Raw genomic sequence first — 17,232 nt, forward strand, 5'->3', positions numbered from 1 at the left:
AGGAGATGAGTCTCCGTGTTCGCTGTGAGGACGTTTAATGTCCCCGACAACCTCTGTAGCCTCATTCAGACACTTGTTAGCAACCGCTAACCGTTTTTAACACATGAAGAGCTTTATAATTAAACTGTTGACATTTAATGATGTGTTTTATGTTGGAGAACGTGCAGAACGTTAAATACATATCACAACCCCCCATGACGAGCTCCAGGCTTTGAGGCCAGTTTTCATAGTGGTCAAACTGTGTAATTACATCGTCAGGTGATGCAACGCCGCCGAAAAACACTTTTCCTCATAAGCAAAAAACAACAAGAAAAGCTCTGTGATGAGCTTCTTATAACCCTGTTACAGTAATGTGCTACAGCGCTGTACAGAAACATCCTGACAGAGCTGACCTTCAAACAGAGACTTCAAAATGGAGGAAGGTTTGTAGTTTATAAACTGTCACCATCCTGACTCCGTTAACGGTTCACTGTGACTGAGCTCATCAAAGAGCTAATAACAAAGTCAAACAGAGGATAAATGTTTCTGAGCATCACAACTTGACTTGTTTCTCTTTCGCTGTCAGAATTTGATCCATTCGGTCCAAAAACAATTACAAAGTCTAGAAGAGCCGCACGATTGATTCACGATCCGAGTTCAAGTTAGCCGGAAGCTAAAGAGGAAGTTAGCCGGCTCAGAGGCTACGGGCCCCACAACACACAAGAGTATTTTCATAGCTGAGAAGTTTTTTTGGCTTCATGCTCGACTGAACATCTTTCATGTGAGTGTCGGACTGAACGAGGCTCTGAACGTCTGAGCGATGTGCGAACGCCACATGGTTCAAGTTGTGAACTGTATCATAGTGTCACAGCAGTGAGACGTCTTCTAAAGGCTCATTAATGCTCAACGTTAGAGACAGATGTGGACGGACTTCATTTCATCTGTATGTCTGCACGTTTTCTAAAGGCTTACAGACCAAACGAACCGAGCAGAACCTCCGAGGCAAACAGTCAGTACAGAACAGCTGGGAGGAGACTGGACCAGAATTAAACCTGAGATGGACGGCGGCGAAAGGAAATGTGGAGGTCCGTGCGAGACCAACTTGACTCTGAGCGGCGCCCTCTGGTGGTTGTATTGTTTAACATCCATTACAACATGATGGACACGTGTTAAGTATTTTATTGTTTAAAACAGCCGTAAAGGAGCCTTCAGTGCAGAACCGACGTCTGAACTCTGGAATAAAGTTTGCAGCTGTCAAGTAGATTTTTTTCGATGTAAGAAACATTATTAACTGTGTGTGATTTGTTGTCTTCAGGGCTTCTCCTCTATTTAAATAAAGGAAAGTTAATCTTCCCACAGAGACTTTCACATCGTCACAGCTCAATATTTAACCTTTAAAGTCTTGTTGAAACACGTCCGGCTGCTGTTTGCCTCTGGCTGCTCTGTTTAACCTTTCCTTTCATCAGGACGTCTCCAAAGACACATTATCTATGAAACAGGAGCCAAAAAACACCCTGAAACCAAAATGTCACATCAAGTTTTGATGTTTGGTTGAACTCCAGCAGCTCCTGCAGCTCGGGACCACAAGACCACAAGACCACAGGACCACAAGACCACAAGACCACAGGACCACAAGACCACAAGACCACAGGACCACGTGACCACAGGACCACAAGACCACAAGACCACAGGACCACAGGACCACGTGACCACAAGACCACAAGACCACAGGACCATGTGACCACAGGACCACAGGACCACAAGACCACAGGACCACAGTGTGTGGATCCTTTTCAATCTCAGTTATTATTTCCACTCGTGTCTTGATTTTAATCTCTTAATCCCAGTTGAGTCTCAGGTGGTTTAACTGGGATTCTGTTCTGGGATCTGAGAAGGGCAAGACCTTTAAAAGTTAAACTGCTGATGTTGGTATTTCTGCATTGAACCATCTTCATGTGTCTCGACTTGTTGGTGAAAACTGAGTGTAACTGATACTGATACTGAACACCGGGTCCATCACCCAACGTTCAACCATCGTGGTCCCTCAGCATGGACCACGATGGTTTTTCTTTTCATGCCAGTAAAAGGCGCGAACGTTTGGGTTGAGGAAAGAAGACTTGAGATAGAAAAGTTATATTTTTTTGCATCATAATGTTTCTTGGTTTCTTACATAAACACTTTAAACCTTGAACATCCAGCCAAGTATCCTAAGAGTTTTACATATTAATTAATTCATTAATGTTGAACGACACTGCATCGCTGTGATTCACATGATTCTCCTTTTTTAACGTTGTTATGAGTCATAAACACGATCTTTACCAGAATACTGTCACCATTTGCAGATATTGTAGAAACTGATCATTTATAATGTTTGACACAGATTATTTTCTGTAATAATCCAAAATCCAGTTCAATAATCCCACAGAGGAACCAGAGTGATGCTAACTTCAGTTAGCTCCAGAAATGTCCTCCCACGTTTGGATCAAAGCCGAGCCGAGGTGAGAAAAACCTGCAGAGTCAGTCGACCCTGTAAATGCAGAGTGCACACAAAAGCCTGATCTTCGTGGGTTTATGTGGGACCAGTAGAAAAGGGATGTAAGAGATAGATGCATCTGAAGTAGCTCAGTGCTAAATGTAAAGTTCATAAACCGTAATTATAATAAAACAGGTGCGTTGACCCACAAGCTCAAACAGAACCAGCTGCTCTGCTCTGATGCTTCTGGTTTCATGAGTACCTTTATTTTTTCCCATGAAGCTCAGTGTCAGGTCGACTCTGAACGAGTCGGTCCTCACCTGAACTCTGCACACTTTCACACAGTCAGCACTGTTTAATCTTTTATCTGTATCACAGATTTGTGTTGGTTCAGTGTAAGTATTTAAACCTGGTCCATCTGTTCATTCCTCTCCACTCCAACCCTCTTTATGACCCACCTCTCCTCATTCCAGCCTTTGTGAAGAACCACACACCCTGTTCATGGCGTCCCATCTTTCATCAGCGAGCTTCACCACCCTGATGCAACACTGCAAACAATCCTCATCTCACATACTAGAGAGAGGTAAATAAAGAATAATAGTAAAACTGCTGGCAACGCTTGGTTTGCAACTGTCACTGAATCTTTTATGTGAACAAACCTGTTTCTACACCCTGCAGCTCACCTCTTACCCCTCACAGTTTGCTGCCAATGTAATGCTTGACTTTCTCTGTGTCGTGACATAATGACAGCAGTGTTACTGAGAGCCAAGTCATCACTCACCTGAACATCAGTCCGCAGTAATCCACCTGTGCAGGCCCAGCCTGTCTTTTTGCAAACGTACCCAGGTCGCCTCAGCTCAGCTCACCTGCCGCAGCACTGACTTATCAGGTTCATCAGCAGCGTCAGAAGAACAGAGAGTAAAGTTTCATCTGGAGATCAAATAACTAAAAGTCAGAACAGGTTGATGGATCGTCTCAGTTTATTAAAGTTGACTCGCTCGCATGCATCGTTTCTACATAACCAGTCACGTAACCAGAGAACTGGATGCATGCAAACTTATTGTTGAAGGAAATGAAGCAGTGTAACTTTAAACTTGCTTCCAAACTGTTTTGTGTGCACAATTTTTCAGAACACAAAGTTTACTGGACTGGTTCACAGTGTAGTGTAGGAGTTACACAGCGTTGTGTAGGACTTACACAGCGTTGTGTAGGAGTTACACAGCGTAGTGTAGGAGTTACACGGCGTAGTGTAGGAGTTACACAGAGTTGTGTAGGAGTTACACAGAGTTGTGTAGGAGTTACACAGCGTTGTGTAGGAGTTACACGGCGTAGTGTAGGAGTTACACAGCGTAGTGTAGGAGTTACACAGCGTAGTGTAGGAGTTACACTGCGTTGTGTAGGAGTTACACAGCGTAGTGTAGGAGTTACACGGCGTAGTGTAGGAGTTACACAGCGTTGTGTAGGAGTTACACTGCGTTGTGTAAGACTTACACAGCATAGTGTAGGAGTTACACAGCGTAGTGTAGGAGTTACACGGCGTAGTGTAGGAGTTACACAGCGTAGTGTAGGAGTTACACAGCGTTGTGTAGGAGTTACACAGCGTTGAGTTACAGGACTCGTGTTCGATGTGGCCAAAGGTTAAAGAAGCTGCTCACATAATAACAAAGACTGGCAGGAGAAGCTAATGCTAAATGCTGGAGCTAGCATTAGTTTCAGGGACTGTTCCTGTCTCTGACTGTGACAACACATTTCTCACTGGTCACACAAATAGTAAATTCCACCATCAGTTAGCTCAAGCTGCTAACGTTTAGCTTCTCAGACTGTGTACATCAGTTTACTGTCAGGCTAATCGAGCCACCACAGATTAATTCCTGACTACTGTTTACTCTCTGTTAACCATATGTACTCGTAGATTGCACTGTTGCAGCTGCTGTTTGTTGGAGCGATGCGTCAATGCGGCGGCCATATTGGTGCAGTGAACCCAAGACTCCTCATGCATGTGAGTCTCCTGATGCACAACATGTGTCTGCAGATAAAATGATCATAACTCACTGAGTCTTTGGAGGAGTTTGGTTTGTTACCATCACATGATTTCTGTCAGCTTGTAAAATGGCTGCCATGATCTGATGTTGTTCATGATTTGAAAGATAACTGGAGGCTTAAAGGTCCTGTGTGTCATTATGTTTTCATTAGTATATAATCACATTAAACTGAGGGTGGATGTGATGGTTACCTTAGATTGAACCTGTTATATCAGCAGAGGGGGTCACCATACGTTGAGTAAATGAGAGTTTCATTGACTTTCTATCATTTCATCTCTTTTTTGTGATCAATTTTTTTATATTGTAAACCAAGTAAGGTCTGGATGTTGAAATGTGAAATGGAAGCAGGGAGGGGAGATTAGGCCATGACTGACATACTATCAATAAAGGATGCCCATAACCAGATATTTTTAATGTGAGAGCCATGCATGCCAGCTACAGATTTCTCTAATTTCGCTACGTCTATTGTCGTATTAATCCAGTGTGGTAGCACAGGTCGTGGGGAGGTTTCCATCTCTGAGCAATACGTTTTTCGGCTGCAGTGAGGCCTAGCAGAGCCAGCACTGGTGCATTAAAGAAAGGTCTAGGCCAGTAAAATCATTCAGCAGGAGAACTGTTGGGGAGCAGGGGATGGTACGCTCCAGTACTATGGACATCTTGCTGGACACCATAGTCCAAAAGTCTCTCACCCCAGGGCTTTCCCAGACCATATGGACAAACGTCCCTGTAGCTCCTGCAGAACATAACTAGCAGTTATGTGGGTTGATTTTCATGAGATACAGCTTCGGAGGAGTGCAGTAAAGCCTGTGTATGAAGTTGTAGTGAATCATTTGATGATCAGGATTACGGGATGTTAGGACTATCTTTGACCAAACTACGGACCAATTGATTGTATGAGGTGCGATTGAGAGATCTTGGCTCCAGTACTATCAACTTGCAGGGGTTTTTCTGCACGTATGGTGACGTAATTGTAAAGAGAGGAGACCAAACCTTGGGTAGATAAACTACCACAGATTTTATGAATTGGATGAGGTTCCAACTTTTGTCCCCAGTGAACTCCGTATGCCCGTAAGACATTACAGAGTTACAGATAGAAGAAAAAGGAGGTACCAGGAAGACTGAACTGGGATTTCAGGTCTTGGAAAGATCGAAGTGTATCAACTGACATGATGTCGGACAGGGTATTGATTCCTTTATCGCTCCATCGAGGGAAGGAAATCGGGTGGCCATCCAAGCAAAGGGCAAAGTTATTAAAAAAAGGAAGGTGGGGGTGTGACTCCACGGTCTCCATGTGGCAACAAGGTGAGAAATTATAGAGCCAAATTTGGATTTACAAGTTTTAAGAGGGGTGTTTGAGCACTATCATTTCATCCCTGTTGATCGTTGGATGAACACGTCGCTCTGGGACCTCAGGCTTCGCTGGAGGAACGATCTCTGAGATGTTTTACTGTCACGTTGATTTTATTACTATTCAATGACTGACAGGCAGCCTGACGACCTCAAAGCTGCCGCTGACAGTGTCTAACCCTCAGGTTGTTGGATGGTCTCCAGCTGCTCACTCATCATGGAGGTATGACACAAGAGAACAAAGTGTATAAATGAATATAAAGGAAATGAGAAGATGAGGTTTGTGAAGGGGAGGTGTCCAGATCTCCACTCAGAGGACGGAGAGTGATTTGTTCTGTAACTGATGATTATATTTGACATTTAGAAATACGTTATGATGATGTGCTCTATGTAAACATCCACGGTCTCTTTGTTCCAGTGTGTTGTTTTTTATATTTCTTATTCATTTCTTCTTTCTTTTGCATTTTGTCCCGTGTTCTGTACGGTGGCCCACAGGGGGCAAATCACAACCGCCAGTCAGAAACACATCACATCAGAGACTTGTACCTGTTGAATCTGATCGGGCAGATCAGTGTCAATAACATTATGAACAAACTTAACTACACTTAACTACATAAAGAAAAACGTATTTTCCTCGTTGATGTCGAGCGTGATGACCAGGCCCGTCTCCTTCTTCTGTAGGATTCTGTCGTTTTGCTGCCGTCGGCCACCGTAGTTCTGTATTTTAAGCACGATAATCACTATTTTTAACAATTTAAACTCGGGTGTCCCAACCAACAGGTGACGGACCCCCACGATTCCATCTGAATACTAGACTGGCCCTCAGTAGAGCGCATACCTCCGCCAAGGCCCAACAGCCCCCTATAATTCAGTCGAGCCTCACTCAGTGTTAGACTGGATGGCCCAGTATCTCTCCAGACTGCCTCACCTTCATGTAACTTCACCACATCGGTAACAGTCGGCCACCAGGACAACAAGACGCCGCAGACGAATCTACAGCAGGCTGATACAGCAGAACTAAACCTTTGGATCACATCCTCGGTCACTGTGCTTCGGTCAGCTTGACCCAAAACATTTGAACTAATAACATCAGGATGTCTGTTCGTCTTCATCTTCTGTGTCACAAAGATACGAGTTCAAATCAAACCAGTTTTATTGATACAGCCCAAAAATCACAATCACATCGTCTCAGTGGGCTTTTCAGTCTGCACAGTGAGCGCGTCCTCAGAGCCTCCGCTCACACTTCACATGACCAGGGGCTGTTCCAGAAAGGAGGTTCAACAGACTCTGAGTCTAACCCTGAACTCTGAGCTGACTCACCTGCGAAGTGAAACTCTGAGTGTTCAGTCCCAGAACAGCTGCTCTGAGTCAGGTAAGTGGACTCTGAGTATGTTAACTCTGAGCTGAGCTCGTGCCTGACGACTAGTAAAAAGCATCATCATCAATGGAGCTCCGATACTGTGATTCACCATGGCAACGGGGAGGAAACAGGAAGCAGACATTTTCTGGGGGAAAAAAAGTAACACGGCTGCGGCCGTAACAAAAATCACTGACAGAGTTTTAGATGCGGTCGTCTTTTCATTTTGAATTTAACATCACTGTCTTTTCTATTAGCCTTTGAGGAAGTGGTTGAATGTTGTTCAATGTTTTATTTTATTTTATTTTAGGCTATTTTATTTAATTTTAATTGGCTGAAAATGAAATAGGCCTAGCCTACCTATAAAAACAGTCTCACGATGGCTCCTCACTTTTATTTCACTTATTAAACAAAATAAAAGTTTATTCAGTGGATATTTTAACTTGTAGTAGCTTTTACCACCAACAGATGCTGTTTAACACACATCTGTGTCCTAACATCCTGCTGAGTAGATGAACATGAGGTGGTGCTCACTTCCACCTCCACCACGTCCGCCAGAGGCAGAGGAGCTGGTCCTGAGTCAGCTCGCTGGGTGACCGGAGGCAGAGGAGCTGGTCCTGAGTCAGCTCGCTGGGTGACCGGAGGCTGAGGAGCTGGTCCTGGGTCAGCTCGCTGGGTGACCAGAGGCAGAGGAGCTGGTCCTGGGTCAGCTCGCTGGGTGACCAGAGGCAGAGGAGCTGGTCCTGGGTCAGCTCGCTGGGTGACCAGAGGCAGAGGAGCTGGTCCTGAGTCAGCTCGCTGGGTGACCAGAGGCAGAGGAGCTGGTCCTGGGTCAGCTCGCTGGGTGACCAGAGGCTGAGGGCGTCACTCCCCCCAGGACCCAACATCCAAGTCCACCGGGCTCTACTGATGGTTCCTGTTGTAGCTTCTGTGGGAAATACAGAAGCCAAATGAAATGTGAGTTATTTCTCTGTTTCTGGCTGCTGAAGGTGATTGATTAACCTGTGAAGTGATTAAAGAGGATGGTTCAGATCTGAGAGCGCGTCAGCGATGACGTGTAGCCTGATATTCGCTGTGCGGCCGGAGAATATAAATGACGGACTGATGAGGAGCGGTTCTGTTGGGTCCAGTCCTCGTCAGGGAGCGAGAGCTCATCTAAATGAATCTAAATTCTCCTCCTGGTGAAAAACTATGTGAATTATTTCTGCTTCAACATGATCGACTGAAGGAAAGGACAGCCGCTGTCAGACAGCTCCGTCACACTCAGGGTTTCTTCAGGTGAACCAGTGAGCAGGTGAGGTCCACAGAGTCAGTTACCGCAGCAACAGACCAGAGGTTCAGTTTCCTCTTTCTGGAGCTGAACACTCAGAGTTTCTCTGGAAGACCCCCCAGAACAACAGAATCACAGTTTACTAGTTTCACTGACAGGATATCTGAGCAAATATACTGAAGTGACTTTAATCTGTTGTTCCAGTGAATTTCCTGAAGCCACACCGGCGACACGCCAGCTGCTCATGAAACCAGCCAACAATACATGAAGCATCTTGTTGGCACAGAGACACCTGAACGCTGCCAGAGACCAGTCTCACGCTCGACACGCCTCGAGTCCTGGGCGGAGGATCGAGGTCGCGTTGTCGCACAAACAAATCTGGTGTGTGTGTTGTGAAGGAAGCGATCTTACAGTGGTGGTTGGACACTGTGGTTTGTCTGTGTTTGACCTGAAGCCACTGACCAAATGAGACACAGGATGTGGAGGAAAAGAGCACATTAATCATCCAGACACCTCCTATTGTCACTGCTCACATCGTCAAACCAGACGCTTCACAAAATACAATAGCAGATAAATACAGTAGCAGATCAATACAGTAGCAGATAAATACAGTAGCAGTGCAAAGAGCAGTGAAAAGACAAACAGACAGAAAATAAAAGAGCAACATTAAAACTGTTGTTGTCGGTTCAGGTGTTTTTGAATGGACGCGCTGACTCAGCTGCTCTGATAGTTAGTGGGAGTTTGTTCCACAGTGTCGGAGCAGAACCAAAGCCGCACAACCCAACTGTTGCTTTCAGTCTGGACCGGGGTTTGGTTCTGTGGTCCGAGGAGTCTTGGAGCAGAATAATGGCCGAGTAGTTCTGAAATGTAAAGTGGAGCGAGACAAGAAGGGAAAGTATCAGTAACATCAGACTTTAACTGATCGAAGCATCGAGGCTTCACTTGATGTGAAGTCAGAGCAGCTAACGAGAACTTCCTGTACTGGCTGAAGACACGCCTGTTCACCAGGTTTCAGTGCTTTGTCTGTGGCTCATTATTCATTTCATGTGTTTTCTGCAGAGTCTGGTGTGGAGCAGCGTCTGACTGGTTCAGGTCCAGGATGATGAGATGAGACGTCACTGCAGTGAAGTGAGGTGAACACTGGGGGGCGCTGCAGGTCCAGTCTACAAAGAACTGGGCCACAACTCTTCCTCTGCACTCTCTCACCTGATGAGTCGGTGTCTCACACTGTTGAAGCATTTTATTTGTTCTTATTTACTTTATTTAAATATGTTCGTTAATAAAAGTGCTCTACAGCCTCACCTGCTCTGTGCTGAAGCTCCTGAGTTCAGACTGTGCACACAGATGCAGTACGTGACATCAGCCACAGGAGGGCGCTCTGCACCAACACAGCTGAACACCTGCTGCTTCTCCACCTTTCCATCAGTTTATTAACCGTCAGTGACCCGACCTGACCGACGCTCCAACAATAATCTCTACCTGCTGCGACGAATCAGCCGCCTGTCATCGTGGTGGACAGTTATAATGGAGACGTCACAGACAAACTGTCTGACGCTTTGAATGTCTGAATATCAACAGGAGCTGGAACGGGAGTGAAGAGCAGCTACAGCAGAATCATGGATGAATCCGTCTGTCAGATAAACACCATGAGTCTGAACAGAAGCAGGAAAAAGCAGCTGCCATAGTTTTCAAAATGAAGCGTCCGCACAGACGCCATGTTTCTGCTCAAAGACAGAAAGAAGTTCACGTAGAACATTTGCTGAATTTACAAGAAGGAACAAATAAGTGAGAATCAGTCAGAGACAGAGTTTCACACAGTTTATAAAGTGTCTCCCACTCAACAACTCACTAAACTGACACATTTGTTAAGGGAGTCTGGTGACTCTCCACCTCTTCATCTCGCTGTTGTCGACTGCAGTTGCGGTTGCTGCAGTTTGTTGGTGTTTAAGTTTGCAAACTGTGTTCAGATTAGTTGTAAATGCGTGTTGATAACTAATAGACAGATTACAGCACTCAGAGTGAGTCGGAGATATTTTAGTGTTTCTTCTTTATTCCCATTGTGAGTCGTGTAAAACAAGAAGCATCAGATGTTCATTACACACTGACCTCAGCGTCTCTGACTCGACATGAACATAATAATGCTGTGGTCGCTGTGAGCAGGAAACAAATGGAAACGATTGTCAGTGAACATTTTTCACTGATACGTTCAGTATCAACATTTTTACGACTTGCTGGTTCGTTTATTCAGAACATTTCCTGATAGAACATTTGGACTATAATTCAGTCTTTCCCACAACATGTGATTGCTGACATAAATCAGTTACAAATACATGTAATATATAGGAGACACGGCCGTTTATGGATCTTTTGGCTTTTCTAGCGTCTTCTTCAGGAGATTATTGCCTCAGAAACAGTTTGAGTTTTACAGCCAGTTTCTTCAGACCCAGAACACCAGAACACGAGCTGACACGAGCTGGTTTAACAAAGAATGTGTCTCCTCTGAGAAGAAAAGTGGACTGACAGGTAAACTGACAGGTAAACTGACAGGTGGACTGACGGGTGGACTGACAGGTAAACTGACAGGTAAACTGACAGGTGGACTGACAGGTGAGGGCGGGGCAGAGGAAGACCCAGGAGAAACAGGAGTGAGGAGGTGGAGGAGGTGAGAGCAGTAATTAAAGAAGAGATGAACAGAGCGTTCAGCGTTCTGCTGAAGAGACACGTTAAAGTACTGCAGTACTGTCAGCTTCATGCAGTAAAAGTACTGCAGTACTGTCAGCTTCATGTAGTAACAGTAGTGTGACCGGTTCAACAGCCAGAACCTGTCAGAACCTGTCAGAACCTGTCAGAACCATCTGCTGCACCTTAAAATCTCACAAAAGCTTTAATTAATGTGAGAACACTGTTTTAATTTAACTACTTTATTATTATTATTCTTGTTTTGAAAGCTATTTTTGATTTTTTTCTGAGTTTTGAGATGAAAACGTTTAGTTTTGTCTTTTCAGACTGAATCAGTTTTTAGTATCAGATCTGTATTTTGCTCATCAGCTCATCACCACGCTCTCTGTCAGCTGCTGAAGTTAGCTCGGCTCTGGTTACAGAATAATCTGTGTGTCAAACACAAGGTTCTGATCCGTCCAGGTTCTGTTCAGCAGATCATCTCCACAGATGAACTCCACTCTGTGATGTTTGAAGGTAAATTAAATGTGTAGCAGTAAAAAGCTAATGCTAGGCTACAAACAGACGACATCACGGTCACATGACTCAAACGTCTCCACCACTGAGCGTCTTACTGCACAATTACTATCCAGGTTTCTATAAACTGATCAATGTACAAGTTGTAAAGTCAGAGTGAGAACAGTGTGTAACTAAAGTGGGCCTGTAAAGACGGACTAGTGAGGAGACGAGTCTCCGTGTTCGCTGTGAGGACGTTTAATGTCCCCGACAACCTCTGTAGTCTCATTCAGACACTTGTTAGCAACCGCTAACTGTTTTTAACACATGAAGAGCTTCATAATTAAACTGTGGACATTTAATGATGTGTTTTATGATGGAGAACATAATAAATATGTTCAGCCTGAGGGAAACAGCTTATTTCACACATTTAACTGAAAAACCCATGAGGGAACCAGAAGTGCTAAAATGCTCACTGATTTCTGGGTTTTCGGTACAGATGCAGACTGCACCACTCTGTAGCCCTGTAGGTAGCATGTAGCTGGTGAGGCATACAGTACATACACAGGTAGCTAACCTGTAAAGCTAATGTGATGTAGATCTCTGTGGCTGACGACTGGAGAGATTTTGATACAGAGGCAGGTCGCTAACGGTAACTAGCTCTCTTTCCAAGCATCACCTAGCTTATATTTCTTCTCGTCATGAGTCAGTTAATGTTTGTATGTGAAGCAGGACGTTTGACACCAGATCACAGTCGTGATGGTGACAATGCACATTAATCACACGAGACTGAGACGTTGAGAAAGAGGTCAGGAGATCAGGGACGACTTCATGTTTATTAACCTCAGTGAGCGAAGAACGACACGATTAACTAGTTGAAATTTTAGACTTTTTGGATGATTGAACTTCTGCCAGGACGTTTGGTCCTTGGGCCTCCTGTGGACTGACGGGACCGGATCATCGGGTGAAGCTTGTTGTACAGTCGTCGGGCCCCTCTCAGAAACCAGCCCGAGGCCCCGGAGCCTCCCGTGATGGACCCACCAGACCTGCTGGACCTCACCTCCTCAGCTCAGACCGGTTTGCTCTCCGGGCCCCGGGGCCACGCTGCCACTCCCCCGGCATGTTTGGTATCCTGACCTGACTGACCAGCCCCCTCCCCCCCATCTCACTCTGAGGCATAAAAGGAGGCGACGTCCCAGCAGCTCTTCACTCTCCGCTCAGAGCCGACGACCAGCCGACCCTCAGCCATGACCTCCTTCTCCACCCGCAGCAGCTACACCTCCTCCCCCATGAGGAGCTCCATCATGATGGGCCCCTCCATGTCCTCCTCCTCCCGCCGAGTCGGCAGCTCCGGAGCCGGCAGCGTGTACGGAGGAGCCGGAGGGTCCGGAGTCCGAGTCTCCAAGGCCTCCTTCACCTCCTCCGCCGCCGGAGCTGGTGGTGGCTTCAACCTGTCCGACGCCATCGACGTCTCTGCCAGCGAGAAGGCCACCATGCAGAGCCTGAACGAACGCCTGGCCTCCTACCTGGAGAAGGTGCGCAGCCTGGAGAAGGCCAACGGCGACCTGGAGCTGAAGATCAGACAGTTCCTGGAATCCAAGACTGCACCTGAGGCTCACGACTTCCATCGCTTCAGCGTCCGTATCAACGACATGCAGGACCAGGTGAGACCAGTTCACACTGACTTTACCCTGAATTCAGTCTGTCAGGCAGCAGAGCTCTGCAGGCAGCATCAAAGGTTTAAAGGTTCATTTCACTTTACAACACTGAGCGATGAGCAGCTCAACAGCTGAGTTTACAGTACAGAGACCTGAGTGTGATGTGGACAGGTAACAACACCTGAGGGTGATGACGTCACCACACAAACTGAAAACAGACTGAAGTTTCACAACATTTTGTTTCATCAAAGTTAAATTTGACTCCTTAATATGTAACTTTTTATTGACTTTTAAAGTTTATTTTTCAGTTTATTTGAAGTTTTTGAGTTTTAAAGTCAACATTTACATTTATGAATTAAAATCAGCTGAACCTGAATCATTCTACCTGCTGAAACATGTTCAGCTGATAGAAATATGAAACTGGAACACAACAATAAAAATAAAGGATTTGTTTTGGCCACCTGGTGGCAGCAGAGCTCCACCTGGTGGCAGCAGAGCTCCACCTGGTGGCAGCAGAGCTCACCTGGTGGCAGCAGAGCTCCACCTGGTGGCAGCAGAGCTCACCTGGTGTGAACAGGGCTCCACCTGGTGGCAGCAGAGCTCCACTTCGTGGCAGCAGAGCTCCACCTGGTGGCAGCAGAGCTCACCTGGTGGCAGCAGAGCTCCACCTGGTGGCAGCAGAGCTCCACCTGGTGGCAGCAGAGCTCCACTGACTCTGTTGAACATGTTTCAGTCGACTCGTTCTCACAGTGTTTCTCTTCCTTCCTGCTCAGATCAGAGTTGCTACTCGTGGAAACGCCGCCCTCATCCTCTCCATCGACAACGCCAAGCTGGCCACCGATGACTTCAGAGTCAAGTGAGTGCGAGACTAAAGTAATCTGATTACATTGGTCTTTCTGTAAGCACTTTGTTCCAGTCTCTTCGCTCCAACACTCAGGTGAGTTTCCTGAACTCACGGTGGTGTTTTTCAGGTACGAGAACGAGCTGACCATGCGTCAGTCGGTGGAGGCCGACATCGCTGGGCTGAGGAGGGTCCTGGACGAGCTGACTCTGGGAAGATCCGACCTGGAGCTGCAGGTGGAGAGTCTGAAGGAGGAGCTGTTCCACCTCAAGAAGAACCACGAGGAGGTGAGAGCAACACGACCCAGAGAGCAAAAGAAATGAAAAGATAGAAAGACACAAGTGTAACCGGGCTTTTCCTGCAGGACCTGCTGGCTCTCAGGGCCCAGATGGGAGGCCAGGTGAACGTGGAAGTGGACGCCGCTCCTCAGCAGGACCTGTCCGCCGTCATGGCTGGAATCAGAGAACACTACGAGACCGTTGCCAACAAGAACCGCAAAGAACTGGAGTCCTGGTTCCAGGCCAAGGTGAGACCAAAAGTCCTGTTCTGTGCTCTGAACGTGGTGACTGCTGCCCCCTGCTGTCCAGAACCAGCTGCCACTACACTCACACTAAAACCACTTTGTCTCCTTTTACTTTATTCCTTCTGATTTTGAAGTGTTAAACATTTTTTATGGTGTTTGCAGTTTTATTCTTTGAGACTGACGGTTAATATCCTGATGTGTGATCAATGACATTATTGATACTTGTGCTCCACAGTCGGCCGAGCTGAACAAAGAGGTGGCAGTGAGAACTGAGTCCCTGGAGACGTCCAGGTCTTCCATCACAGAGATCAGACGCACTTACCAGAGTCTGGAGATCCAGCTGCAGGCTGCAGTCAGCGAGGTGATGAAACACTGGCTCAATAAATGTTCTGATCCATGTCTTTTCTGGCAGAACTGAGCCTCCATATGAATGTGAACATGAAGCATTTGAGTTTTTTACTGTGAAGTCGCAGTGAGCGTCACTGTTGAACAGCGCTGACCTGACCGTCCTCCGTCTTTCTCCTGAGCAGAGAGGAGCTCTGGAGGGGACTCTGGCTGAGACCAAGAGCCGCTACGCCACCATGCTGGCAGGTTACCAGGGGCAGGTGGTGTCTCTGGAGGAGCAGCTGGCCATGCTGAGGGCCAACCTGGAGAACCAGAGGGTCCTGTACTCAGAACTGCTGGACATCAAGACCAGACTGGAGCTGGAGATCGCCGAGTACAGGAGGCTGCTGGACGGAAACCTTGAGACGTGAGTGGACCGAACAGTTCAACCACTCGTTCATACATGTTGTGTAAAGTGGACAAACACTCACAAACCATCTGTGATCACACCCGCTTCATCATTCTGACACGATTATCACGTCTTCACCACTTTGTGCTGGAAACTGGAGCAGAAAAAGAGAAACACGGGTTGAAACGTGTGCAGTCTGCAGCCACGCTAGCAGCTCTGTGAGGCTGTACTGTGAGCTACATGCTAACAGCAGCATGCTAACATGCTCACAGCGACAACATGCTGATGTTTAGCAGGTACAATGTTAACCACCGCCACAGAACAAGCAAACATTCACATATACTGAAAATATCACATCTTTTATTAAATATACATGTGAATATATGGAAGGAGTCAAACACTGGTAACAAACTGATCTGGAGCCTCAAATATATTCAAGTGTTTTTACAGTATATGAATGAGGACAATAATTGTGATGCTTGTTGATACATAGAGAATATTTGTTTTGACTTATTCACAAACACACTGTGACTCTTCATACCAGTTAACATGAAACTACAAGCTGAAATATTCTCATAACTCTGTTTAATGAACTCAGACAACCAACAGAATAATACAAAGTTCATCTATGAGATCTACATGTAGGAAACATATCTGCGTTGCAGAAGGGACGTTAGCATGTTAGCATGCTAACAGGCCGTAAACAGACAGTCCAGCTGAGGCTGATGGGACGTCCTTAGTTCCTCACAATGAAGAAACGTGTTTGTGTCAGAGAACAAAGTGTGATGAGATCAGCTTCTGGAGCTGTGAAATAAAATGCTGCTTCATGTTTCTGGATGTAAAAGGACTTTCTGAACGTGACTCATCTGCTTTATCTTTATAATAATAAAAGCATCAGTTTAAGTCTCATCAGGCAGAAAAGAAACACAAAGACATTCAATTAACTTCTCTGCCCTGTGGTCCTACAGCAACACCACCAAAACCACCACCACCACCACCAGGCGGGTGGTGACCATCGTGCAGGAAGTGGACGAGAACGGACAAGTGATCAGCTCCTAGACCAACAGAAAACCAGAGAGCCCTCCGACCAATCAGAGGCTGTAGAGCGTAAACTGAGTCTGTGTGAGCTTCTTCAATAAAAATGAAGTCTGACATTATTTCTGTGCTGTGTTTGTTTCACACCGACACTCCAGCTGTGTGACCTCTGACCTCTTACATGCTACAGCTTCCTGTTGACCTGAGAGATCATTGTCTTTTATATGAGTTATAATAATAATAACTTTATTTAAATACCACTTTTCAAAACAACCCTTACAAAGTGCTGCACACCGAAGAGCAACTAAAGAAAACATTCAATATAAAATACAGTCAGCAGTCGACAAATAAAATCAAGTGAGTCACAGATGAGAACAAACACGGCAGAGGTCAGTTTTTGAGATGTGGTTTAAAGCCGGCAGTGAATTCTTCAGGTAAACTATTTCACAGGGTCGGAGCCCTGACAGCAAAACCTCTGTCACCCTCGGTCTTCAACTTGACCTGGGAATATCTAACAGAGCTTTTTCAGAGGATCTCAGGCTGTGAACTGGTGAATGATGATGTAAAAGCTCAGTCAAGTAACTCAAAGCCAAACATGCAGGGCTTTTATCAAGTCAGCAATGGCCAATGGTCAGCAATGACCTGAATCGCTTACAGGCTGGACACACAGGATGCTGACCTCTCTCCTTTCATTTCAGCGCCCACATTAACACGTTAGACCGACCACACTGGCTGCGTGAGTCGTGCTTCATCTAGACTTTCAGATTCTCACCTATTTTTACTGCGACACGCACGTTTCT

The 17,232-nt window shown here is 45.9% G+C and overlaps 1 protein-coding gene across 1 annotated transcript; it reads left to right on the top strand.

Annotated features, from left to right (window-relative positions):
- Positions 1-12,859: 12,859 nt before the first annotated feature.
- LOC311268742 (keratin, type I cytoskeletal 50 kDa-like) lies at positions 12,860-16,554 on the top strand. Its single transcript, XM_084372544.1, has 7 exons — positions 12,860-13,306; positions 14,074-14,156; positions 14,272-14,428; positions 14,506-14,667; positions 14,900-15,025; positions 15,195-15,415; positions 16,366-16,554. Exons 1-7 carry the CDS (start codon positions 12,890-12,892, stop codon positions 16,454-16,456), a joined length of 1,257 nt encoding a protein of 418 aa, XP_084228670.1. The 5' UTR covers positions 12,860-12,889; the 3' UTR covers positions 16,457-16,554.
- The last annotated feature ends 678 nt before the right edge of the window (positions 16,555-17,232 follow it).

This window comes from Pagrus pagrus (genome assembly GCF_965226575.1).
Source record: "Pagrus pagrus genome assembly, chromosome: 13".
Lineage (NCBI taxonomy): Eukaryota > Metazoa > Chordata > Actinopteri > Spariformes > Sparidae > Pagrus > Pagrus pagrus.